Below are 26,698 nucleotides of genomic sequence, written 5' to 3' on the forward strand. Positions count from 1 at the left end.
CCCTGCAGCACACTGGTCCTGAGCAGCTCGCTCTTTCTACCTCTTTTTCCTTTTATTTGTTTATTTTATTTGAAAGGCAGAGTTACAAAGAGAGGGAGAGGGAGGGAGAGAACTTTGCATTGGCTGGTTCACTCCCCATGTGGCCATAACGGCCAGAGCTGGACCAGATCAAAACCAGGAGCCAGCAGCTCCTTCCAGGTCTCCCACGTGGGTGCAGGGCCCCAAGCACTTGAGCCATCCTCCACTGCTTTCCCAGGGGCATTAGCAGGGAGCTGGATCAGAAGTGGAGCAGCCAGGATGCCAGCACCACAGGCAGCAGCTTTACCTGCTATGTCACAGTGCTGGTCTCTCTCTCTCTCTCTTTTTTTTTTTTTTTTTTTTTTTGAAGATCTATTTGTTTATTTGAAAGCCAGAATTACACACAGAGAGAAGGAGAGGCAGAGAGAGAGCAGTCTTCTATCCGCTGGTTCATTCCCCTAACTGGCTGCAACAGCTAGAGCTGTGCCATTCTGAAGCCAGGAGCCAGGAGCTTCTTCTGGGTCTCCCATGCAGGTGCAGGGGCTCAAGGACTTGGGCCATCTTCTACTGCTTTCTCAGGCCATAGCAGAGAGCCGGATTGGAAGTGAAGCAGCCAGGACTCGAACCAGAGCCCATATGGGATGCCGGCACTGCAGGCAGTGGCTTTACCCTCTATGCCATAGCGCTGGCCCTATCTTTTTCTTTCTAAGATTGATTTTATTTATTTGAAAGGCAGAGTGACCGAGAGGGAGAGACAGATTTTCCAACCACTGGTTCACTCCCCAAATGACCACAACAGCTGGGGCTGAGCCAGGCCAACGCCAGGAGCCAGGAATTGCATCCGGGTGTTCCACCTGGGTAGCAGGGGCCCAAATGGTCGGGCCATCTCTGCTGCTTTCCCAGGCACATTGGCAGGGATCTGGATCAGAAGCAGACCAGCTGGGACTCAAATCAGTGCTCCACTATGCGATGCTGGCATCACAGGTGACAGCTTAGCTCACTGCACCGCAACGCAGCCCCTCAGCAGTGTTCTGAAGGGATGGACAGAAACACGAGGACTTCCTGGTACAAGGCAAATCCAAAAGCAGCAGCAGCAGAAACCTGGGCAAGCTGAGAGTCAGGTACCAGCTCGACAAATGAGCAAGAAATAGAAGGCGGCTCACGGTAAGTAGATCATGAACAATCGGCAGAGAGAGGGAGCAGGCGTTTGAAGAACACAATGAGTTCTGTTTCTTGACATCCTAGCCTAGTTTTCAATGAGAGAACAGATAAATGAATGAACAAATGTCACAAAGCAACCAGGTGATTTTGCAGAAAAACAGAATCTGCCTCTAGGGTTGCTGAATCAAATCCTGGCTACTCTGCTTCCGATCCAAATAAATTCCAATTCAAATAACTAAATACATCAGAGAGAGAGAGAGAGAGAGAGAGAGAGAGAGTGTTAAATAGGAAATAGAGAAAGTCCCATCCAGACAGGTGGACTGCACGAGGCTGCAGCTGTAGCCACCGCCCAGAGCCAAGTGCACGCCTCACCCCCTGAGTCAGGCACCTGTGCCCTGTGGACCACACATCACACACAGAAGTTAATCCTAGATGGGCTAAAGATTTAAAAGGACAGAGAGACAAGAAGACGAACATGCTAGTTACATAAGCTCGATGTAGGGAAGAATATAAGGATTGATTTGATGACATAAAATTGTGACAACATCAACCCCGAATGCAGCTATACACCCCATAATGATGCTTTGGCCAATGAGGGGCTGCACATGGCACTGGTTCCATAAGATGTCGCCTGGTGACACAGTGTCGGTTTGTGTAAGCACCTACTACGATGTTTGCACAATGAGGAAATCACCTAAAGACACTTTTCTCAGAATGTATCCCTGTTGCTAAGTGACCACATTTTGCACTCTATTTGATAAAGGACTGATAATCTTGCTATATAATCAGGAAGCTGAAATGCACGAGAAAAATAAAAAGTCCTGTGAGAGGGGCAGGCATTGTGGTACAGTGGGTTAAGCTGCTGTCTGAGACACCTAATAGCATGTTAGAGTGCCTAAGATTTTTTTTAAAGATTTATTTATTTATTCATTTATTTATTTATTTGAAAGTTGGAGTTACAGAGAAGCAGAGGCAGAGAAAGAGAGGTCTCCCATCTGCTGGTTCACTCCCCAGATGGCCGCAATGGCCGGAGCTGTGCCGATCCAAAGTCAGGAGCCAGGAGTCTCTTCCAGGTCTCTCATGTGGGTGCAGGGGCCCAAGGACTTCTACTGCTTTCCCAGGCCATAGCAGAGAGCTGGATCAGATGTGGAACAGCTGGCACTGCAGGTGGCGGCTTTACCCGCTACACCATAGTGCCGGCCCCAGAGTGCCTAAGATTAAGTCCACCTCTTGTTCCAATGCAGTTTCCTGCTAATTCACCTGGGAGGCAGCATATGATGGCTCAAATACTTGGGTTCCTGCCACCCTCTTGGAAAACCCAGATGGAGTTCCCAGCTCCTGTCTTTGGCCTGGCCCAGACTTGTGGAGCAAACCAGCAAATGGAAGCTCTACTGCTCATATAATTAAAAGAAAATTTAAAAAGAAAAATTTTTACAAAGGTCAAAGGTGATTTTTATAGAAAAAGTGCCATGTGTTTTCATCTCAGCTCAGTCATCCACAACAGGTGGCAACAGGCGGCAGAAAGTGCTTAGCAGGAGATTCGGTTCCTGCTCCAGCCTCCAGCAGGCTCCCTGACTTTGCCACGGCCCCCTCGTGACCTTGCACAAAGGCTTGGATCCAGCCTTCCCTGGGCCTTGATGACTGGATGCCCTAAGAGCCTTCCAGAACATGAGAGACCCGGAGGTCTGCACAAGGAGCTGCTACAGGGCCACCCCCACTTCCCCTCACCTCCCTGTCTCCCCTGGGAGCTGTCTTGAGCTGGCTTCTCATGGCCTCCCGGTCCTGATGTGGTGTGGGCTTTCAGTCTTGCCGCCTCGGAGGAGAGAGGCAGGACGGGAAGCCCTGCAGCTAGAAAGAGCTAGAAAGGGCTCCTCAGCCACTGGGGGAACCAGCGACTCACACCTTGTGTTTGGAGGGCGTCCTTTCCAGTGTGGGCGCCGAGGATCCCGGAGCCGGTAGCTTTGCCCCATTAACTCCCTTGACTGTCCACAGGCGTGTAATGCATGTTCCCCATCTCGTATGGCTCATGGAATCTTCAGCAGAGGAACTTCTCCGGCCGTGGCCTTGAACTATGTATGACCTTGACAAATTTGGGGCCCAACATGGAACCGGTGAACTTACAATGCTCTCGGGCCACGAGAACCAGATTAGGAAAGAAAACAAAGTCCCAGGATCTAGCAGCAGCACATGCTGTCACTTAAAGGGAGTGGCCAGTGGGTTCCTCCCACCAGGGACTTGCTGGAGACAGAAGACCCCCAAGGTCTAGAAAGACAGGGGAGGGGCTGGCGCTGTGGCGCAGCAGGTTAACGCCCTAGCCTGAAGTGCTGGCATCCCATGTGGGTGCCGGTTCAAGACCCAGCTGCTCCACTTCCGATCCAGCTCTCTGCTATGGCCTGGGAAAGCAGTGGAGGACGGACCAAGTCCTTGGGCCCCTGCACCCGGGTGGAGACCCAGAAGAAGCTCCTGGCTCCTGGCTTTGGATCGGCGCATCACCGGACATTGCGGCCATCTGGGGGAGTGAACTAGCAGATGGAAGACCTCTCTCTCTCTCTCTCTCTCCCTTTCTCTCTGCCTCTGCTTCTCTGTAACTCTGCCCTTCAAATAAAATAAATAAATATTAAAAAAGAAAAGAAAAAAGAAAGACAAGGGAGCAGGGATTCTCCGACAGTGCCATCCATTCTGCCACTAAGCAGCGAAGCCAGCCGTGGGGGCAGATCGCTGCCTTAAATCGTGAAAAGTGTGTCCATGCGTTGATGCTGAGCGAGCAGCCGCTTCAAAATGAAAGTAAAGCAGTCCCCGCTGAGGGTGGCGCTTGCTTGAGCCACCCCGGGGATTCCCATGGCAACCCCTGCGGTGCCTGCAGGTGGCTCTGTGACTCCCGCGCCTTTCTGGGTCTTTGTGAGTTGGGGCAAGAACCCGCAGTGAAGTGTTCTGTGAGTGACAGGCCTGCGAGCCCTGCGGGGCGCTGCTGCCAGAGTGGATCCGTGGACCAGTACTGACCCGCGTCGTTGTGAGCGCTCTCCAAGCGTCAGGGCGCCCTCCCTGGAGAATGACGCAGGTTGAAGGTCTCCGGGGGAGGGGCTAGCGACAGCCCCACCCACCTCAGGTGCAGGCACAGCACCGCAGCTCCCTGGCTGTCTTTTACCAACTCAAAGTGTTACTGAGCCAACGCTTGTGCCTGCAAAAGCAGAGTCGTGCACCTGCTGCTGACATTAACTAGTGGGGTTTTTGACCCCGAGGCCGATAAGGTCACAGTGCCCTTTGGGAAGAAGACAGCGAGACCAACTCAAGGCTGAGCAGCAAGGCACGGAACAGGATCCTGGCAGGCAGCGGCACGGCTGGGAGCTGGTGTGTTTGGTGACAAGAGGGACAAGTGGTCTTTTGTTTTTTGGGCTATGTACTGGTGCTTTTGTCTTGACCGGCTGGTTACATGCTTGCTGATAAGAGAGGCTGCCTGGAAAACATGTCCAGGTTTTCACAACACGCTTTCCCTCGTGACGCTGCTCCTTACCCACTACAGAGCCACAGATTCTTCCAGCTCATGAAACCATGACAGCAGGTAAAATAAGCTTGGCCCCCAAGCCCTTCTAAGGGGCCCCTGCTGTGAAAACTCCACACTGGCACCACCCTTTATTTTCAGACCCTCACGGATTCAAAGTTTCCCTCTTGCTGTAGGACAACGTGTGTCTCTTCTAACAATCAGAAGGCTCCAACTTTGTATCTAATTTATTTTGCGTTTCCCAAGATCATTAAAACATTGAAAGGTTTATAATTTATCAAAAGACTAAACATGAACCTGAGCTAGTTAAAGGTCTTGTCAGGGACTTTCATGTTCTTGCTCAAGCAATGACTACAAAATGATGTTGCTTAGAAACGAAAAGCAATCTATGGAGAATAAACTGCCATTGGTGGGATGGAGGGAGAGAGCCAAACAGAAGGATAGAAGCCATGCCAAAAGGCAACTGCGGGAGGCTTGTCGCCGACGCGCTAATGCTATCCACAGAGTAGCTGCATATTTATGCTACTTGCCCAGGTCTCTTGGGTCCTTTCTCTGGATAAATATTTTCAACGACTAATGTGATTATGGTGGGGGTTGGGGGTGAGAGGACACTAAAGTAACCAGTAACCCCAGGGCTTCAAAACAGCTGGGATAATGTGGCAAGAGAGAGTTCAATGTGCCATGATCTCCAAACCTATTATTACCTTGGCTATGGCTGCACTGAGTCTCGCCAAAGTGAGGGAGGCTAACCATGAAACATAACAGGAGCCATACTATTAGCTAAATTAAACCAGTCTGGTTTGGCTGGGCTATCTTCCGGCAGAGCAAATCCCTAACTGACCCCTCGCGAGAAAGCCAGGGAACTGGCCTATGGGGATATGAGTCCTGTCACTGTCAGCATCGTGACCAGGCGAGCAGCAGCCAAGGGGACCCGCCCTGCTAGAGGTGTGTACAACGCTGGCTTGGGGCTGTCGGGCAGACACGGGATGATGCTTGGTGGCTCGGAGGGAAGTACTGCTTACTTCTTCTTCTTAAAGCTGCGAGGGGATGTATGATAGCCTTGTGTCTTGCTAATCCACTCTGGAAATGACGAGACAAACCTAGGCCTAGGAAATGAACAGGAAAAGTTCTGCTGGCGAGATGACTTGAGAGCGAGTTTATCTATTCTGCTGCTGGCTCCTCCTGCCTTCTTTGGAGATGCCTGAGAAAGTTCTGGGTGAAGCGAAGCCTACTGGGCCCTATTAAATGGGTTGTTCAGGAAGAGGCCAGGCAGTCGTGGTGGATGTATTTTTACAGCTAAGTGGAGAGGCTCAGTCAGACACGTGTTGCTGCAAGCTTCGTGCAGGGAGATGGAACAGCCAGAGACGCTGGGGAAGGCACCAACAAATGGCTGCAACCATTGTCCTTGAGAGTCCCGATGAGCTGGATCGGTGCCTGTAATTAAACGGGGGATCCCAGAAAATCAGAAGGGTCCTCGCCCTTCTTTACCGCCAGGAAAGTAAAACCTGTGGCTTTGATTACAGGTACAACACTCAAACACTCAAACACTCCCTGGTCATCAGGGACAGCCAGCTCCTCAGAGATGTACAAAGGTCTCCTCCTACACCCTGGCCATGAGCACCTTAGTGACTCAAGTGTGGAGGGAGAGCGGTCAACAGTGAACCACCCTCTTCCACGCTGGCATCCCACGTGAGTGCTGGTTCAAGTCTGGGCTGCTCCACTTCTGATCCAGCTCCCTGCGAATGCACCCGGGATAGCAGCAGAAGACGGCCCAAGTGCTTGGGCCCCTGCACCCATGTGGAAGACCTGGATAGAGTTCCAGAGTCCTGGTTTTCAGCCTGCATCAGCCTTGGCCATTGTAGCCATTTGGGGAATGAACCAATAGATGGAAGACCTCTCTCTCTGCCTCTCAAATAAATATTAACAACAACAGTGACCGGGGCTTGCTATGTGGGTCTGACATGTGTACTGCACCAGCCTTGCACCAGGCTGAGCTCCCACCATGCGAGTGGCATCCAGGGAAGACTGTGGGCCAGTGTGACTGTGGCCTGAACTGGAAAAATAAGGACCTAAGTGATGAGCTAGTGACTCGGGGTCAGCCTGGGCAGTTTGTCCAGTGGGCACCAGCAGGCTTTGGGGGACACTTAAATCTTGGGACAGGGATTTAGCCTAGCAGTTAAGATGCCAGTGAGGATGGCTGTGTCCCATAAGCCCAGTTCTGGCTCCTGACTCCAAGTTTCTGCTAATGGAGGCCCTGGCAGGCAACAGTGATGGCTTAAATAATCAGGTTCCTCCCACCCATGTGGGAGACCAGGGTTATGTTTCAGACGCCCAGATTTGGTCCAGGCCAGAAAAGAGGATGGGAGTGCGCTCTCCCTCTCTTTCTCTCTCTTTCTCTCTCTCTTTCTCTCTCTCTCTCTCTCCTCCTTTCAAAAAAAAAGTATATAGTCATTAGGGTGAACCTTAATGTATATGTCTGGTGCCCTCCTAAAAAGGACACACGTGGAGCAGACACGCAGCACACAGAGGACGCCACGTGACGTGAAGACAGCACCCGCAAGCCCAGGCCCTCCGCTCCCAGCCCTCAGAAGGAACCTACCTGCCAACCACTTCGTTTGGACTTCCAGCCTGCAGATCTGTGAGGCACCTGGTCTCTTGTGGAGGCCCCTCGGCTTGTGGCACTTGATCACCACGGCCCGCCTGCGCCACTCAACACAGACTAAAGGAGGCCATCGTGATCCAGACTCGCCTTAGTCTGCCTGGGCTTTGATTGCAAAACACCATAGACCGGGAGCTTAGGCACAACAAACATAGGTCTCGCAATTCTGGAGGCTGGAAGTCACCAGCGAGGGCCAGCCTGCCGGGTCGCAGGCAAAGCCTTCTCACTCACGGTGGACGGGATGGGGGAGCTCTCTGCACCTCTGCAGTCAGGGCACTACTCTCAGGCTGAGGGCTCAGCTTTCACGGCCTAATCGCCCCCCCCAGAGGCACCACCTGCTAATAGCACCTTTTGGGGACCGGGTTGCAACACAGGGAATTGGGGTCACACAGTGTTGAGTCTGCAATAAGACTGCAGGATCAGCCGGCGCATGGCTCACTAAGCTAATCCTCCGCCTGCAGCGCCGGCACACCTGGTTCTAGTCCTGGTCGGGGCGCCAGATTCTGTCCCGGTTGCCCCTCTTCCAGGCCAGCTCTCTGCTATGGCCCGGGAGTGCAGTGGAGGATGGCCCAAGTGCTTGGGCCCTGCACCTGCATGGGAGACCAGGAGGAAGCACCTGGCTCCTGGCTTCAGATCGGTGCAGCGCGCCGACCATAGCGGCCATTTGAGGGGGTGAACCAATGGAAGAAAGACCTTTCTCTCTGTCTCTCTCTCTCACTGTCTAACTCTGCCTGTCAAAAAAAAAAAAAAAAAAAAAAGACTGCAGGATCATGTGGCCCTCTTACACCAGAGGTCCCCAAAGAGAAGTGGTAAATAAAGTGGAAGTGGCATGTCCAGCAAAGAAGTCTGAATGACTGGCCGTCCTCTGGATGGGCTGTCAGATCCAGGGGCTGAGCCAGCAGCTTGGGTCTCCTGGGGCCTTCGGTACACAGATGATGCCTGGGCCTGGTTCACACATGGTTCAGCTAACTGGAAGGCCTGTGGTGTGCACTGGGGCTGCTGCTGCGTAGCTCCAAGGAACTGTTTAAAACTTGCATGGAGGGGTCGGCACCATGGCGTAGCGGGTAAAAACGCCACCTGTGGAGCCAGCATCCCATGTGGGTGCCAGTTCGAGTCCCGGTTGCTCCACTTCCAATCCAGCTCCCTGCGAAGGCACCTGGGAAAGCAGTGGAAGATGACTTAAGCGCTTGGGCCCCTGCACCCACATGGGAGACCCAGAAGAAGCTCCTGGCTTCTGACTGGCCCAGCTCCAGCCGTTATGGCCATTTGGGGAATGAACCAGCAGATGGAAGATCTCTCTCTCTCTCTCCCTCTCTCTCTCTCTTTCTCCACCTCTCCTCTGTAACTCTTTCAAATAAATAAATCTTAAAAAAAAAAAAAAAAAAAAAAAAAACTTGCCTGGAAAGCAGAGCTCTGATCAGTGGGCAGAGTTGTGAGATGCGGCACTAGTCCTAGAAACGATGTCGCCAAACTGTACCTTGTTATATTTTCACCAGTTTGTGGCGGTGTGGCCTGGTGCCTGGCAGCAGAACAAATAGATGACCAAGCTCTGCCTCTTCAAGGACACAAGACCTAAGCTGCCTGTTTGCGAGCCAAGCGGGTGTCCATGGGAGAAAGTTCGTTAGGATGAGCATCAAGAAGGACACGGACATGCCATTGTACAGGGCACGGAAATTCATGTACAGTTCAAGGGTGAATCCCCAAACGTGGCCTTGTGATTCCAGCACAAGGCCAAAGAAGCCTGGCAACTGGGCCCCGCCTGCCATCTACACAGACACACATAAGAGGAACTTTGAGGGGCACTGGGCCTGGCCTGGCCTTGCAAACAGAGCAGCCGGGCTCCCCAACCCCTCCAAGAGTACCACTGGGCATGGACTGCAATACCCTCACAGCACTGCCATCCCAGTCTTCACAGCAGACGGGAGGTACACTATCCAAGCCCCTTAGATGGACTGTGCTACCTACTGGGGGTCCCCCCAAAGCCTCTTACTCAGGCAGTTGTGTCACCTTCCTAGCAAAAAGTACCCCGAATTGGGCAGCCGCCTGGCTGTATCTTTTTTTTTTTTTTTTTTTTTTTTTTGACAGGCAGAGTTAGACAGTGAGAGACAGAGAGAAAGGTCTTCCTTTTCTGTTGGTTCACCCCCCAATGGCTGCTGCGGCCAGCGTGCTTCTCCTGGTCTCCCATGCAGGTGCAGCGTCCAAGCACTTGGGCCATCATCCACTGCCTTCCCAGGCCACAGCAGAGAGCTGGCCTGGAAGAGGAGCAACCGGGACAGAACCGGCGCCCCAACCAGGACTAGAACCCGGTGTGCCGGTGCTGCAGGCAGAGGATTAGCCTAGTGAGCCGTGGCACCAGCCACCTGGCTGTATCTTTCATGCCCATTATCATTCCCAGGCTAATGGATGATGGGAGAGCCACTTGAAGAAGAAACTGAAAAAGATAACAAGACCGCCAAGACTCAGCTCCCACGGATCACACGTGTAAGAAAGTTTGGACTATAAATAGAGCGATTCACACTTAAGCACAATTTTTAAAAATATTTCTTTAGGCCGGCGCTGTGGCTCATTAGGCTAATCCTCTGCCTTGCGGCGCCAGCACACCGGGTTCTAGTCCCGATCGGGGCGCTGGATTCTGTCCCGGTTGCCCCTCTTCCAGGCCAGCTCTCTGCTGTGGCCAGGGAGTGCAGTGGAGGATGGCCCAAGTGCTTGGGCCCTGCACCCCATGGGAGACCAGGATAAGTACCTGGCTCCTGCCATTGGATCAGCGCAGCGCGCCGGCTGCAGCGGCCATTGGAGGGTGAACCAACGGCAAAGGAAGACCTTTCTCTCTGTCTCTCTCTCACTGTCTACTCTGCCTGTCCAAAAAAAAAAAAAAAAAGAAAAAAAAGAAAAAGAAAATTCTTTATTTATTTGAAAGGCAGAGTTACAGAGAAGCAGAGGCAGAAGGAGAGAGGTCTTTAATCTGCTGGTTCACTCCCCAGATGGCCACAATGGCTGGAGCTGTGCTGATTGGAAGCCAGGAGCCAGGAGCTTCTTCCAGGTCTCCCATGTGAGTTAAACATAATTTTTAATTACAAGACTGGGAAGATGAGTTTGGCTATGAAAGACCCAAACCACATAATTATCTCTCCTCATTATATTCTTTTTTTATTTTTTTATTTATTTTATTTAAAGGCAGAGTTACAGAGCAGCAGAGAGAGAGAGAGAGAGAGAGAGGTATCTTCCATCCGCTGGTTCATTCCCCAGATGACCGCACTGGCCGGAGCATCGCAGATCTGAAGCCAGGAACTTCTTCTGGGTCTCTCACATGGGTACAGGGGCTCAAACATAGCAACGAGCTGGATCAGAAGTGGAGCATCCAGGACTCGAACCAGCGCCCATATTGAAGTAGACAGGCATACAGGTTAAAATAGATTAGGTTTGTGAGCTGGAAGACCACACCTTCGCCATGCCCCTGTGTGACCTCATGCCCCTACCTGGCTACACCTGGGTGCCCACCAGCCAATCAGGTTAATTAACCACTCCCCTTTGGAAGTGGGTTAAAAGCTTGGGACACAGTGTGTCTTCTTTGCCCTGGCCTCTTGCCAGGAGGGGGCTTGCTGTAGCCCTGCGCCTCCAGGGCGCGTGGCCTTCGGGCCACCCGCCCTAGGCTTCCTGGCCTAGATGCTCCTCCACGTGGCTGGTTCCTGGTGCTCGGTATGAACCCAAATTTACCCCTCTCTCTTAAATAAAGCTCTCACTCTCCTATGCACCTTTTGCACTAAATAAAAGCTTAAAATGTACCATGCTGCCTCGTTTATGGATGCTGGTATTTAGAATTCTTCTCTAAATATTAGGCAAGAACCCTCTCAGCTTATTAATATTGGGGATCTATTTTTTTTTTTTTGACAGGCAGAGTTAGACAGTGAGAGAGAGACAGAGAGAAAGGTCTTCCTTCCGTTGTTTCACCCCCCAAATGGCTGCTACGGCCGGCGCGCTGTGCCGATCCAAAGCCAGGAGCCAGGTACTTCCTCCTGGTCTCAATATTGGGAATCTACTAATAAGCATACAGTGATATCATATGGCACCCCAAATTCCGGTAACATATGTGGCATCCCAGATGGCGCTTCTGGGGAACTTTAAGGGGCCGCATTTTCATATAGATTTTAGGGAACCATCTCCGATATCAATACGGGATGCTGGCGCTGCAGGCGGCGGCTTTACCCGCCACACCACAGCAATGGCCCCTCGTTGTGTTCTTTTTCTTCCCATACCTACTCCTTGGGAAGGCAGGCTACTGGCGTTTGCAAGTAGCAAGAAGAGAAAGGGAACAAACAGCTGGGACCTGGTGTCATCAGAGCTGCTTTGGGGATCAGGGTGAGAGATGACAAGGATCACGTGAATAAGGTGACAGCTCCAAAGCTGGGCCTCACACGGCTCACACATCGGGAGTGCGAGACGCTCTCGATACCTGTACAAGGAAGAAACTGCTGAGTCATCTTGGGACAAATGGGGCACGTGTGTGGGTAAGACACAAGGATGACTAGGAGAAAGCATAGCGTGACTGGAAAGAGACCAACTGTGGCTTGGAGGACATCAGGCACCAAGCCCAGGAAGAGCGGAGGGGGGAAGGCACTGTTGATCTGTCTCTCATCTCTGATACATAAGACAACTGGCCCGGACAGCTGCTACCCCACTCAACTTGACCTCTGGCCATGGAAGAATCGGAATCTAAGAACTTGAGACATTTCCCCAAGAGGTTCAGCCTCCACAAAGATGATGCAAGATCAGCTTTCTGGATGCTGGCTTATTCTCTCCCTATTCCTGTTGGCCTTTTTTGTTTAGATGTCACAAGTTGTCCCAAAGTTGTCAGCAGGTTGCCACAGGCCAGCCTTTGGTTGCATTGCCGCGGGGGAGGCCTGGCTGCAGTCCACCCGAGGAGGCCTGCCCAACCTGCAGGGAGCTGTGGCTGGACACACTGTCATCTGGTACTGCCCGGGACAAACAGAACAGGTCTCGGCAAAGTCAACTCGCGTCCATCTGCCAGGGCTGACCTGTGCCCCTGAGAACTCCCAGGCGATCAGCCAAAAGGTGGTGGGTGGAATTGTGGAGGAACGGGCCCTAATCTGTCAACCCTGCAAACAGCCACTCATGCAAAGACTTGAGCCACAGCACAGGAGTTTTGCCAGACCACCGGGATCCTCCTGAAATGGAAAAGAATGGGGGTGGAGGGGAGATGGCACCATGGCTCACTTGGTTAATCCTCTGCCTACGGTGCAGGCATCCCCTGTGGGTGCTGGGTTCTGGTCCCGGTTGTTCCTCTTCCAGGCCAGCTCTCTGCTGTGGCCCGGGAAGGCAGTGGAGGATGGCCCAAGTGCCTGGGCCCTGCACCCACATGGGAGACCAGGAGGAAGCACTGGCTCCTGGCTTCAGATTGGCACGGTGCGCCAGCCATAGAGGCCATTTGGGGGGGTGAACCAACGGAAGGAAGACTTCTTTCTCTGTCTCTCTCTCTCACTGTCTAACTCTGCCTGTCAAAATAAATTAAAAAAAAAAGAAAAGAAAAGAATGGGGGTAAGGAGGCCACCTCCCCTCACCTCCATATCTCCCTGGGAGTCTGCCATGAGACAGCATCACACTGTCTCCCTCCCAGACTGGAACAAGGGCTTTCTGTCCTGTGCCCCCCTCAGAAGAGAGCCTCAGGGCAGGATGCTGCTTCCCTCCCCAAACCACTGAGACAGCTGAAGCCAGCAGCCAGGAACTACACCAGCTGGGTCTCCCACGAGGGTGGCAGGAACTAGAATAGTTGAGCCACCATCTGCTGCCTCTCAAGGAGTAGTAACAGGAAGCTGGATCCGAAGACCTGAACCCAGGACCTCTGATATGGGGTGCTGGGTCCCAAGCAGCAGCTTAACCCAGCGTGCCACAAGCCCCACCCCTCTTGTTTTGGTATTGCCCTTTGGGGTGTGTGGGACAAGGACCTTGGAGACCTGGCACCTTTGGCTTACTCTGTTTTTCACCATCTATATAAGTAATAAACTATCTTTTTTTTTTTTTTTTTTTTTTTTAATTTTTGACAGGCAGAGTGGACAGTGAGAGAGAGAGACAGAGAGAGAAAGGTCTTCCTTTGCCGTTGGTTCACCCTCCAATGGCCGCCGCTGCAGCCGGCGCACCGCGCTGATCAGATGGCAGGAGCCAGGAGCCAGGTGCTTTTCCTGGTCTCCCATGGGGTGCAGGGCCCAAGCACCTGGGTCATCCTCCACTGCACTCCCTGGCCATAGCAGAGAGCTGGCCTGGAAGAGGGGCAACCGGGACAGAATCCGGCGCCCCGACCGGGACTAGAACCCGGTGTGCCGGCGCCGCAAGGTGGAGGATTAGCCTAGTGAGCCGCGGCGCCGGCCAATATAAGTAATAAACTATCTAGACGGGACTGGTTGCATCTGCTGGGCCTTGGCCTTGACTTTAGTCATACGTCCTCATTGCTTCAATGAAGGCATTATACATTACTGCTCCCAAAGGTGCACAGTGGCTGGGCCTTGTGGTAAGGTGGACAACCCAAGGCAGACCCCAGTGGCCATCAACTAAACTGATGAAGGCTCCCCTTCACCTCCCAGGCAAGAGGTCACAAACTGGGTTGTGCAGAAGCTGGGAGTCAGAGACGAGGGCAGGAATCCTCTGCATTATGCAGTGTATAAACTCTTTGCAGGGCTGGGAACCCAAAAAAGTTTAGGAAACTCAATTCTGGGTTGTATGTACCTCAAAAACTCAAATAGTGGGGGCTGGTGCTGTGGCGTAGTAGGGTAAGCCTCCACCTGCGGCACTGGCATACCATATGGCACCAGTTTGAGTTCTGGCTGCTTCTCTTCTGATCCAGCTCTCTGCTGTGGCCTGGGAAAACAGTGGAAGATGGCCCAAGTGCTTGGGCCCCTGCACCCACATGGGAGAACAGGAAGAAGCTCCAGGCTCCTGGCCCAGCCCTGGCTGTTGCGACCATTTGGGGAGTGAGCCAGCGGATGAAAGACCTTTCTCTCTGTCTCTCCCTCCCTCTGTCTGTAACTCTACCTCTCAAATAAGTAAATAAATCTTTTTTTGAAAAATTATCAAAAAAAAAAAAACTCAAAGAGTGATCCCAAGTCAAAAAGTGGCAACAACCCAGACACCCATTAGTAGCTGAATGATAAACAAATTGTAGCCTATCCCTACAAGGGAATATTACTCAGTCATAATACGGGACCAAGGGCTGATGCTACAATATTACGCTAAGCAAAATAAGCCTGTCACAAAAGATGGCACATTGAATGATTCCACGTGGTTGGTGATGTTCACAACAGACAAAAGCCACAGAGACAGCAAGTAGTTCTTGGTTGCCAAGGGGGTGGGGAGGGGGGGGTGAGGGTTTAGAGAATGAAGGGAGACTGCTACAGGGTCCCAGGTTTCTCTCTCGGATGGTGGCTGCACAACTCTGTGCACATACTCTATACTACATTTTTAATGGGTCCACCACAAATTATGCGATTATATCTCAATATACTGTTACCAAAACATAGAACATTAAAATCACCTGAGGGGCCGGCACTGTGGTGCAGCATATAAAGCCACTGCCTGCAGTGCCTGCATCCAATATGGGTACTGGTTTGAGTCTCGGATGCTCCACTTCCAATCCAGCTCCCTGTTGGTGGCCTGGGAAAGCTGTGGAAGACGGCCCAAGTGCTTGGGCCCTGCGCCCACATGGGAGACTTGGAAGAAGTCACTGGTTCCTGGCTTTGGATCAGCCCAGCTCCAGTTGTTGTGGCCATTTGGAGAGTGAACCAGCAGATGAAAGACCTCTCTCTCTGCCTCTCCCTCTCTCTGTGACTCTGCCTCTCAAATAAATAAATAAATCTTAAAAAAACAAAATCAGGGTTGGCACTGTGGAGTAGCAGGTAAAACTGCCTCCTGCAGTGCCAGCATCCCATATGGGCGCCGGTTCAAGTCCTTGCTGCTCCATTTCCGATCCAGCTTTCTGCTATCGCCTGGGAAAGCAGTAGAAAATGGCCCAAGTGCTTGGGCCACTGCACCCACATGGGAGACCCAGAAGAAGCTCCTGGCTCTGGCTTGGGATCAGCGCAGCTCTGGCTGTTGCGGCCATTTGGGGAGTGTATCAGTGGATGGAAGACTTCTTCTCTCTGCCACTCCTCTCTCTGTGTAACTCTCCCTCTCAATAAATACATAAATCTTAAAAAACAAAATCATCTGAAATCTACCTACTCCCCACCCCCAAAAATTGATATCGCCTTTAATGTGCTAGTCTCCTGCTTAGTTTATGGAGAGTGCACTCCTTAGAGTGGCTCTCAGCACAAGAAAACAGCACTAAAACAGCAAGTAAGGAACCTTGACCATCAAAGCAAATTCAACAAGCTCCAAGCACAGTTTTGCCAGTATCAACATACCCGGCATCCAAAGCTGGCAGCCGTCAGTTGGATTAAACAGAGAGAAGTCACTTCAGGCTCAGGCCACCCTTTGGCCTCAGCTGACAGATGTCAGAAAGAGGGCTCATTCTGGGTCAAAGGCCAAGACAAGTCCAGCCGGACGGCCCTGTCTCCGTGCTGTCACAGAGCTAGCCCCAACTCCCTCACACAAGTGGAATTCACATTTCCAAGTGACAGGAGGTGCGAAATAATTAACAGCATTCCTGGTTCTCCTGCTCTGCACCTGGCCGGTGAGGGCCTCCTCCAAGAACACAGCAGGCCAGCGGCACCCCAGGCGCTTAGGACAAGCAGGACCACTGTCTTTTTTGATGACACATATTCTCACATTGCACATTCAAGGAAACCACACTATAAACTCCCAGGTACTCACCCTCCCAGAATTGAGAAATGTTCATATTTTTTCATATTTGCTTCGGATATTTCTTGAGTGCAAATTTTCAGATACTAAGTTCCCTTCTCAGTCTTCTCCAGTCTCTTTGTCCTCCCTCCCTAGAGCAGCCACTACTGTGTCTCTGAAATGTGGCCTTCTTGTCAATGTTCATATGATTTTACAAACCACTGGGTCTTCAAAACATTCAAGGGAAATGCATGTTATACAAAAGCTATGCATGGATTTCAAAGTGTTTTTTGCACCAAGATAAATTTTTAAAAATTTATTTGAGGGGCTGGCATTGTGACATTGCAAATTAAGCCTCCTCTGCAGTGCCGGTGTCACATATGGGCACCAGTTCGAGACCCACTGCTCCACTTCCAATCCAGCTCTCTGTTAATGCACCTGGAAAAGCAGTGAAAGACGGCCCAAGTGCTTGGGCCCCTACACGAACGTGGGAGACCCAGAATAGGCTCCCGGCTTTGACCTGGCCCAGCCCCAGCAGTTGTGGCCATGTGGGGAGGGAACTTAGCAGATGGAAGATCTCTGTCTTTCCCTGTTTCTCTGTACCTCTGGCTTTCAAATAAATAAAAACAAATCTTGAAAAAATTTTATTTGAAAGGCCAAGAAGGAGATTCAAGATAGCAGAATAGGGAGGGAGCTTACTGCTCTAGTCTAAGAGAAGATAGTTTTTAAGAAAGTGTAAAGAGTGCTCAGCCCTCTGCCTCTCTGCTGAGCCCCCCCGCCTGGCCTGCCCAGGTGTATTCTCTCCACTCAACCAATACTAACTGATAGAGTTAAAATGCAGAGAATGATCCAATATGGAAGTGGGGTACACAGCAGACTCATAGAATGGCAGATGTCCTAAACAGCACTCTAGCCTCAGAATCAGCCCTTAAGGCATTCAGATCTGGCTAAAAAGCCCATGAGAATATTTCAGGCATAGAAAGCCAAGACACCCTGGCAAAAAAAAAAAAAAACTAAATGAAAGATCTCTTCGAGTGAGATCCCAGTAGAAAGAACAGGCCAGCAAAGAAGGAGGTACCTTTCTCTGAAGGGAGGAGAGAACTTCCAGTTTGACTATGGCCTTATCTAAATAAGATCGGAGCTGGTGAACTCAAGAGCCTTCCATAGCCTTGGCAGCTCATGACAAGAGCCTCGGGTGATTACTGATGCCATAAACAACAGTGTCAAATTGTTAAATCAACAACAGGAGTCACTGTGCACTTACTCCCCATGTAGGATCTCTTTCCTTAATGTGTTGTACTATGTGAATTAATGGTATAACTAGTACTCAAACAGTACTTTACACTTTGTGTTTCTGTGTGGGTGCAAACTGTTGAAATCTTTACTTAGTATATACCAAATTGATCTTCTGTATATAAAGATAATTGAAAATGAATCTTGATGTGAATGGGAATGGAGAGGGAGTGGGAGATAGGAGGGTTGTGGGTGGGGGGAGGTTATGGAGGGAAAAAGCGGCTATAATCCAAAAGTTGTACTTTGGAAATTTATATTTATTAAATAAAAGTTAAAAATAAAATAAAATTTATATTCAAAATTCAAAAAAATAAAATAAAAAAAGTGGAAAGAGTGCAGTCTCAGGGGAGAGCTAGGGAGAAAACAGCAGAGGAAATGCCACACAAATTACAGGGACCGTGGACCTACGTGGAAGGTGTGGACTCCCACAACTCAGGACCCCAATAGCCAAGAGCCCCAGCACCAGCTTTGGAGAGTGAGGTGAGACCAGATTGCAGCGGCCCAGGCCACTGGCAATAAAGCTGAGGAAGAGCCTGGAGGGAATCTGGCTTGGAGCCCTAGCGGGACAGTGCACCTGCCAAACTAGAGGGGAAAGAAACGGGGCACATTTCTCTCTCCCCAACCAGCCTGCACTGGCTTCCTATAACTAGCCGAGAGAGGGTGGCTGCCATTTTGGACACATGCAACAGCTGTGCCAGCTCATGACCACGTACCCAGCAACCAAGTGGAGACGCCTCAGTCTGTCTGGGAAAACTGACATGGGGCTGGGTACTGGTGACTGCGGGAGCCTTGTATGTCACCACTGTGAAAATACTGTGGCTGCATGGGAAGGCACAGGGTATGGCTGAGACTCTGGGCAGTCACTGTGGGAGGCTCCACACACTCAGGGCTCCCTGATTCCCTGGTGAGGGTCATTGCTGCAGGATCCATGCTTATACTGAGGACTGCACAGATCCTTTGTGTGTTTCTTGTGGTGGTGTGGATGAACACTGTACCCACTGGGGCTAGTGCCCAGGCACCAGTCTCCTGTGAGAAGAAAAGGTGAATATGAAACTACGCCAATAGAGCAGAACAAACCTGTCCTCTGATTAGAGAGAGAGAGAGAGAGAGAGAGAGAGAGAGAAGACTTACCATGCCCAGCATGGACATCACCTTGAACTGTCCCTTCACCCTGGAGCACTGAACAGAGCTCGGTGACCACACCCAGCACTCACCTCTGGGTATTCACTGAAAAAGCGGGCACTCCACTAAGCAACAGAGGAATAGTCAAACATAAAAGCCATCACAGGGAAAAACAAAACAACAAGTATCTCCACAAATGCCTAATAATAAACTCAGCGATTCAAAAAACAAGAATAAGGAAGACAACATGATGCCTCCAAAATCACAACACTTCAATACTAGAAGTGAAGATGAAGACATTGAAGAAATGCCAGAAATCAAATTAAAAAAATTGATTGTAGGATTACTTAGGAGTAATCAAGTAATCAGAAGCAAATCCATGAACTAATGAAATCCACACATGGCATGAAAGAAAATTTCTCCCATAAAATTGAGATCCTAAAGAGAAGTCAAAATGAAATATTGGAAATGGAGAATTCCATAGGACAAATAAAAAATGTGGTAGAAAGGCCAAGAAACAAAGACACACACACACACACACACACACACACACACAAAGTTCTATCCACTGCTTCATCCAAAATAGCTGGGCCTGGGCCAGGTTGAAGCCAGGAGCCTGGAACTCAATTCAGGTCTCCCATGCGGGTGGCAGGGACCTAAGTACTTGAACCTGCTGCCTCCCAGAATTCACATAAGCTGGAAGCTGGCATCGGAAGCAGAGCCGGGATTTGAACTCAGGCCCTCCAACATAAGATGTGAGTATCCCGAGCAGGGCATATCTTGACCACTGTGCCACATACCCATCCCAATTTATCTTTAAATTCCATTAAAAAAAATTTAGAGAGAGGAAGACAGAGAGAGAAAGAGATCTTTGGCCTGCTGGTTCACTCCCCAAATGGCTACAACAGCCAGGGCTGGGCCAGGCTGAAGCCAGGCTCCTGGAACTCCATTCAGATTTCCCACGTGGGTGGCAGGGGCCAAAACATTTGGGTCATCTTCAGCAGCTTGCCCAGGAGCATCAGCAGGGAGCTGGATCACAAGCAGAGTAGCAGGGCCTCCGACCAGCGTTCTGATACAGGATGCCAGCACTGCAGGTGGTGGCTTAACCCACTGCACCATAACACGGGCCCCTTTAATTCCATTTTGCACTGCTTCTGAAGTCCCCACATATGCATCCAGTAGTAACCAATAGCATTTCCATGAGCTTATTATGATTTATAGGAGTGGAAACCTACTGGACGTGTTCTATACTCAACTCTTCTTTTGCGTCACGCCTATTGATACACGGAGCTGTAGTTTTCATCATGACTGCTGTAGAGGGCTCCACTGCATCAACACATCACACTCTACTCAGCATGTTTCTGAGGTTTTGATTTTACAAAGTTGCAAACATATTTCTGTGCAGTGTGTGGCCATTACTTCAAGAATCAGAAAAATAGCTGTTTTTACACAAGAAGGCAGAACTGTCATGTTACAAAGATATGGACCAGAGAGTTGGAATCTCCCACTGGTTTTGTGACTTAGGAAAAAAATGGGATGGGGGTAGTAACAGATCAGAAAGTGACCCAAGAAAAGGTTTTGCCCTACCAGCAGCACTGCTCACCCCCAGCGCCCACAGGCCCACAGCACCCAGAGGCAAACCTCTGTGAGCTGAGCATAACAGGGTCTACACGCTGGGCCAAGCTGGGTTCAGCAGTGGGAGTACTGCAAGGAGGAGGTACGGATGACGAGCAAGCCATGCAGGGTGCAGAACAGGACGCCTATGCAGAGCTGGACACCAGCAGTAAGGACCAAGGACCAGACAGGGATACAAGACGGGAAGGGCTGTCCAAAAACCCCCAAATATTACGCTGAACAAGAATGCATTTGGTCAGCTATCCTTTTATGTCCTGCTCTTGAGCTTTTTGCTGTTTTTTTCTTTAATTGTAATAATACATGCACACTGTTCAAATTCAAGCAATACAAGAGGGTATGCAATGAGAAGTAAGTCTTCCTCCTAAGTCACCTCCAGAGCGCAGGAGGCAGCATGGTTATCAAGTTCTTGTGTGTCTTCCTAGAGACTATTTATGCATATGCAAATATATACACAGGAAGGTACTTCAAAAAGTTTGTGGAGTGACGGAATTAACAGGTTATCGTGCTGCAAAAAATTGTTGAAACCCACGTGTAGTTTTTTCATAATACATACTTTTCACATATTACAAAAACAAATACATATACGCCACTCTTTAGTCACACATGATGGCATATTACACAGTTTTGCGCCTCATTTTCTTCCCATCTCTTACCAACCAATTCATATTTATACACTAGATTCCCCCTATTCTTGTTAATGGTTGTATAAAATCTTGCCATATGAATTTATCCTAATTTATTTAATTAGTCCCCCACTATGGGACTTTTAAGTCATTCTAATCTTTCCCAACCACAAAGAATACTACCTTGAATATTCTTCAATATCTCATTGACCCTATAATTTATCTCTAAGATAAAACCCTGGCAGCCCAATTGCCAAACTGCTATGCTTCATCCATTTTTGACATTAATACTTAGTTTCAAATTTCCCGTCCCTGAGGCTTAACAGCAGGGCGCCCAGTCCCGCCACAGTGTCCCGGGCAACCTGTAACGTCTGCCAAGCGACACGAAAAAATATTGAGCCCCGTCAAGGTAACTGGAGGATAATCTTTGAGAGGCTTGACGGTAACACGAGTGCCGGGGAGGGAAATCCACCACCCAGGGGCATGAGCCCGGCTGAGAAAAGAACGTGTGAATGGAGGGAGTGGTCTTTACAGAATCCAGAGGAAGGCAGCCGCACGGCCAGAGCTGGGCAGGATTTCTCTCTCGCTCTCCAAGCGAGAGGCACCAGGGAAGCACATTGAACCAGCTTCTCCAGGTCTGGATGGAGTTTCCTTCAACCGCACTCCCCTAGTCCTGGGTTTTGCACACCAAGCAATCCACGAACACAGCTGCTCCTCTCTCCCCCGAGGTACCTGGGTCCTTGGAAAGGTGTGTGGCAGACTGAAGACAGCTACAGAGAGCTTTGAAAGCCTCCCATGAAGAGGTCCGAGCCTTCTGCAGAGCCTCAGTGGCCCTTGAAACTACTTTGGTGAGAGGAAGGCCATGGACAGGATGCTGTGTCACTTTTCAGGTCCAGGCCTTAAGAAACTGGCAACATCGGCCGGCGCCGCAGCTCACTAGGCTAATCCTCCGCCTAGCGGCGCCGGCACACCGGGTTCTAGTCCCGGTCGGGGTGCCGGATTCTGTCCCGGTTGCCCCTCTTCCAGGCCAGCTCTCTGCTGTGGCCCCAGAGTGCAGTGGAGGATGGCCCAAGTGCTTGGGCCCTGCACCCCATGGGAGACCAGGAGAAGCACCTGGCTCCTGCCATCGGATCAGCGCGGTGCACCGGCCGCAGCGCACTGGCCGCGGCGGCCATTGGAGGGTGAACCAACGGAAAAGGAAGACCTTTCTCTCTGTCTCTCTCTCACTGTCCACTCTACCTGTAAAAAAAAAAAAAAAAGAAAAAAGAAAAAAAAAAGAAACTGGCAACTTTTACCTGTCTTACAACACAACCTGGGGGGAGCCAGCACCATGAAGTCTCTCTGAAGACCACCATGCTGTAAGGACGCCCCAGCCAGCCATGTGGAAGGAGACAGAGATACTAGGCAAGCCCAGGCACTGAACATGCACATGAAGAAGCCACGTTGGCTAATCCAGCTCCAGCAGCCGTGGCACACCAGCCAAAAGACAGACCCGAAGCCCAGACATATTGGTCCACTTGAGCCGTCCCCGCTGTATTTGGCCATCTGAGCTGATACTTCATTCCATCCCACAATAAAGATAAACAGTTTCAAAAACACCTGCCCAAATGCCTAGCCCACACAGTCATGAGCAAACATGCCTGTTGTTTGAAGCGACCGGGCTCTGGCATGGTTTGTTAGCCAGCAACAGATAACTAGTAACAGAAGTTCCTGGAAGATGGACTACCATGTGCCGCAGGAGGGTTGGCCTGCTCACTCAATAAACACACGGGCACTCCAGACCACACATTCGTTTCTGTGGGTTTGATCGATGTGGAGTCAGTCCCAGTAGTCTGCCCACACTGCATGCGTGGACAAAATTTCGTTTCTGAACCTGAAATGCCAAGGACTGCAGGGTCTGGAGTCATCACCCTGCCCACCGCCCTCATCACCTCTCCTTCACTCTTTCTTATGTCAAACAACCCAGAGTGTCACAAAGAGGAGGACTGTCGGCGGCGCCCCCTGGGTGCACCAGATATACCTCCCTCGTACCGAAGACTGCGCCCAGTGCTGGGGCACAGAAGAAAGAAAGAGATAGGCCCTGGCCTCAGAGCCTTGCAACCCAGATTCTAAGCCACCTAAACAGGAGAATATAAGAAACAGGATACACGAAGTGACAAATATGAGCATGGAGCAGTGTGGGCACAGGAGGGCCCCAACCCAGGTGTCGACGATAAGAGCTACACCACTCACAGCATCCGCAGCTCTGAGAGACATAAAGTTAATATAAATTCCCATGCATATTTAACACGCCCACAGTTCATTTTCCCAGCACTCTTGACATTAAGAGATAGAAAGGCACCCTCATTTATGGAGTAGTGTGCATGCCCTAATTCCTGCCCAGCGCCCTTAAGTCCAACAGTGCTTCTGTAAGCTGCTCTAAGCAACTGGGTGTGCGATAATGCCATTTGTATCAACTGAGGGTGCAAGGGACACTGTGGCTGGCTAATTCCCCCATGGTTGGGTAGGAGGGGGAGCCAGGGCCTCAGCTGAGGAGAGTGTATCTGTCTCATACCACTGTTCTGATGGTTTCAGGGAGGGCAGTAACCCAGGCCAAGGCAGTCGACCAGCTTGTGCAAGACAGCAGCACCAACAGAACTGCAGAAAAATAGCTGTGACTTCATGAATCTTGCTGTGCTGTGGTTTGTCCTCCAATGGTTCTCCTGCGGTCTCCACTGTAATGGTATTGAAATGAGACCTGAGAGAGGTGGATCTTGGAGGGGGGAGTCTGGGTCACGAACACTAATGCTGGTCTCCCGGGACTGGATTAGTTCCCACAAGACCGGGGTGTTATACAAGAGTCTGGCCGCTCTCTGGTCTCTGCCTCCTCTCTTGCCACGGGACTTCTCTCTCTTGCACGCGCTCCTGCCACGTGAAGCCGCCCACCACATTGCGATCCAGCCAGAAGGCTCTCACCAGAGGCCAGCTCAGTGTGGCCACGGGGTCCCGGGCTTTCAACCTCCAAACCCGTGGGCTGATTGAAGCAGCCTCCGGCATGTTGTTACAGCCACACAAACGGACCGGAGCAACTGACACCTGACAGACAGGCAGCTAGCAGAGATTTTAGTTCTACAAGCCAATAAAACTGCTTTCCAGTGTGAGCCAGTTTGAGTGGCAACCAAATGCTGACTTTACAAAAGTGGGCCATCAGACCACACCCTTGTCCTCAGTAGGGCTGCTCCCCTGCTCTCCCAGGTGCACTGAGTCCTCAGCTGTGCGTAGCGAGCTCATGTGTTCATCCAGGGTCACACGACCCAGGATCTTTGGGATACAAAGGCTGAAACCAGAACTTGCCTCTAAAAGGCCACACATTCTTTTGCTTTCTGCTGCTTCCTCCTCCTCCTTAAGCCATCTGGAGCTTCTTGGGTAATGGCTACTCTAGAATTAATCTCAAGCCAATTCCACCCCCCTCCCAGGAAACCCTCAGTCCCCACAGATGGGGCATTCGCCTCTCGCCGTTCTAGAGGTTAAACCAAGCAGGGAGCGTGCACAGGACCCTGGTCTCCTGGCTCTGAGGAGGCCCATCTGGTCTACCTCTCAGACATGGTGTGACCTGTGAAACCCGAGTCCAACAGGGCAGATCGCAAGTGAGTGCAGCCTCACAGGGCAGGTACAGAGCTTGCAGCTCCTGATGTGGTCAAGTCCCCTCCATCCCCGACCCCAAACCCTCAAAGTCATTTTCTCTCTTAGGCTTAACTCCACCCTGGATGCCGCCACATCGGAGCCTTCATCACGTGCGACTCTCTGCACCTTTCCTGACCAACCCAGTCTCCGGGACATACCACAACCTGGACAGCGGTGCTCGGAGGCCACCTTCACCCTGGGCCTGCTCAGGAGCCTGTCACTGACCCTTAGAGGGACCAAGGCCATCCTCAAAGGCCTGCCCTGCCCCCAGTCCCTGCGGCTCCTCTTCCTTTTTGATTTCTTCCCAGCATGGACCCACAGGGCCCACAGGTGATTACCCACCCCTGTGCAAGGTCTGCCTCCTGCTGGCTGTGAGTCATTGACATCCCAATGCCCCCTGGGGGGTGCGTGTGAATCAAAGACCCTACCCAGCCTGAGAACAGCGTCTGCCCCAGAGCGCGCTCTCTGGGGTTAACTGTGTGTTGGCTTAGCGCCTTGTCCTCCATCTTCCCCCGAAGGAACACAGAAGCCCCATGCGGGCAGGGGCCTCACTGCACTGAATCCCAGCTTCAGTATTAACAGTCATTAGGACCCCACCTGATTCCCTCCGGTTCATTTCCTAAAATGTCTCCAGCTTAACCACACTGGCCGGGGCGGGTTCTCCAGTCTCCGTCGGTTGCCGTGGGCTCGCCCCTCATCCCTACCTCATCTCCGCGATCTACTACATAAGCCCCTCAGAATCTTCCCACTCTGAGGAGCAACATCTTTCTTCTTCTAAAGGGAAATTTACCTTGCAAATTGCTAAGAAGCCTCTGGAATCCTCCTAAAGTTAGCTGCTTTGGAAGAAGGCGGCGGTAGCCGATATTGGCACAAACTTCAACAGTCATTCCAGAACACCTGCGGGCCCATGCACCTGCTTCTGCCTCCAAGGCACCTCCCTCCTCCCACAACCTCTGTGCGCGGACGCCTTGCTGGTCTCCTGACTGGTAACACTTAGCATCCTGTTTATTTCCGCTCAAGCGAGATTTCCAAAGCACTGCGGACCAACCTCTCAGAAGAGCCAAGTTCTGGAATTCTCGCCCAGCGCCTCCAGCTCCTCGGTTGCGACGCCCGCCCCCAACCCCTGTCCCAGGCCGAGGTGCGCCCACTCTGTTACCTGGAGCTTGTGCAGGTGCAGCAAGTAGCCTTGCACGAACGCCTGATAGAAGAAACGCAGCTGCCCTAACCTCGGAAGCTCCTCCAGACTCCGCCGTCGCCGCCGGTCCCCAGGCCCGGCTCCGGGAGCCTGGGCGGCTTCGTCCGCGGGGAGGGCGGTGGGGATCGCGGCCTTGGCTCTGGCTCCTTGTGGGCAGAGGCCACAGCCGGCCACTCGCGGCCCCAGCAGCGCCCACCTCAGCCTCGCGCAGCCCAGCGCAGCCATGGATCCGAGTTCGTGCGGCCGCGCCTTCGAGTCGCGAGTGCGCAGCACCTGGGCCAGCCCGCCAGGCCGAGCCGAAGGGGCGGGCTCAGAGGCAGGGGTGCCGCGGGCAGGCGGAGCGGAGGCCGGCCAGGCCTCTCCCCGCCTCCTCTGCCCCGCGGTGCTCGCGCCCCTGCGAAGCGGGATCTCGCGAATGTGCTGCAGGGCCTGTCTCCAGCGCTGGGTGCCGGACCCGGAAAGTCCAGGGACGGACGCCCGGGAACCCCGCTCTGGGTCTGGGCTGCCGCGGCAGGGCAGTCCCGTTCTCCAGGCCCCGCAGGCTCCTCCCCGCGAGACCCGCCCCGCCTGGCCCGCGGATCCCGACCTCGGAGCGCCGTCGCCCCGGTGGCCCTCACTTCCTGGTGGGTCAGGAAGCGGCCGCGGAGGCTGAGCCGCCCGCCGGCTTTTCCAAAGGGTCTCCCGCAGTGATTTGAGTGCTGAGCGAGGAAGGAGTCTGAACAGCTCAGAGCCAAGGTCAGCTGATCCTTGAGAGGGCAGCCGAACAACTTCATCATTTTTTCATAATGCAATTCTCCTCCTGCACAACATCCCATCCACAAGTCTGCTAAGACAGGGTTTTCAAGCTACTGGCGAAGACCAGATTTAGTGGGTCGTGACCAGAATCGTTTTGCAATTTTTAAATGTTTACTTATTTGAAAGGCAGAGATCTCCAGTCCATTGGTTCATTCCCCAAATTCCACCAACAGTCAGGGCTGGGACAGGCAGAAAGGAACTCAGTGCTGGTCTCCCGTGTGAGTGGCAGGAACCCAAAGACTGAGTGCTCA

The 26,698-nt window shown here is 51.7% G+C and overlaps 1 protein-coding gene, 1 long non-coding RNA gene and 1 pseudogene across 2 annotated transcripts in view; 1 reads left to right on the top strand and 2 right to left on the bottom strand.

Annotated features, from left to right (window-relative positions):
* CYP27A1 (cytochrome P450 family 27 subfamily A member 1) overlaps positions 1-25,888 on the bottom strand; it is a 40,345-nt gene extending 14,457 nt beyond the window's left edge. The window contains exon 1 of the mRNA NM_001190430.2: positions 25,614-25,888. Coding sequence (NP_001177359.1) covers positions 25,614-25,877 — 264 coding nt within the window. The 5' untranslated portion in view covers positions 25,878-25,888. The remainder of the gene's footprint in view (positions 1-25,613) is intronic.
* Positions 703-3,822, top strand: LOC149127279 (uncharacterized). The gene is made up of 2 exons (XR_016231882.1): positions 703-1,182; positions 3,172-3,822. It is a non-coding gene; the product is annotated as an uncharacterized LOC149127279 (long non-coding RNA).
* On the bottom strand, positions 5,059-25,344 carry LOC149127280 (transmembrane protein 69 pseudogene; annotated as a pseudogene).
* Positions 25,889-26,698: the final 810 nt, after the last annotated feature.

This window comes from Oryctolagus cuniculus, chromosome 3 (genome assembly GCF_051225735.1).
Source record: "Oryctolagus cuniculus isolate XC-2025 breed Fujian yellow rabbit chromosome 3, ASM5122573v1, whole genome shotgun sequence".
In the NCBI taxonomy this organism is placed as follows: domain Eukaryota; kingdom Metazoa; phylum Chordata; class Mammalia; order Lagomorpha; family Leporidae; genus Oryctolagus; species Oryctolagus cuniculus.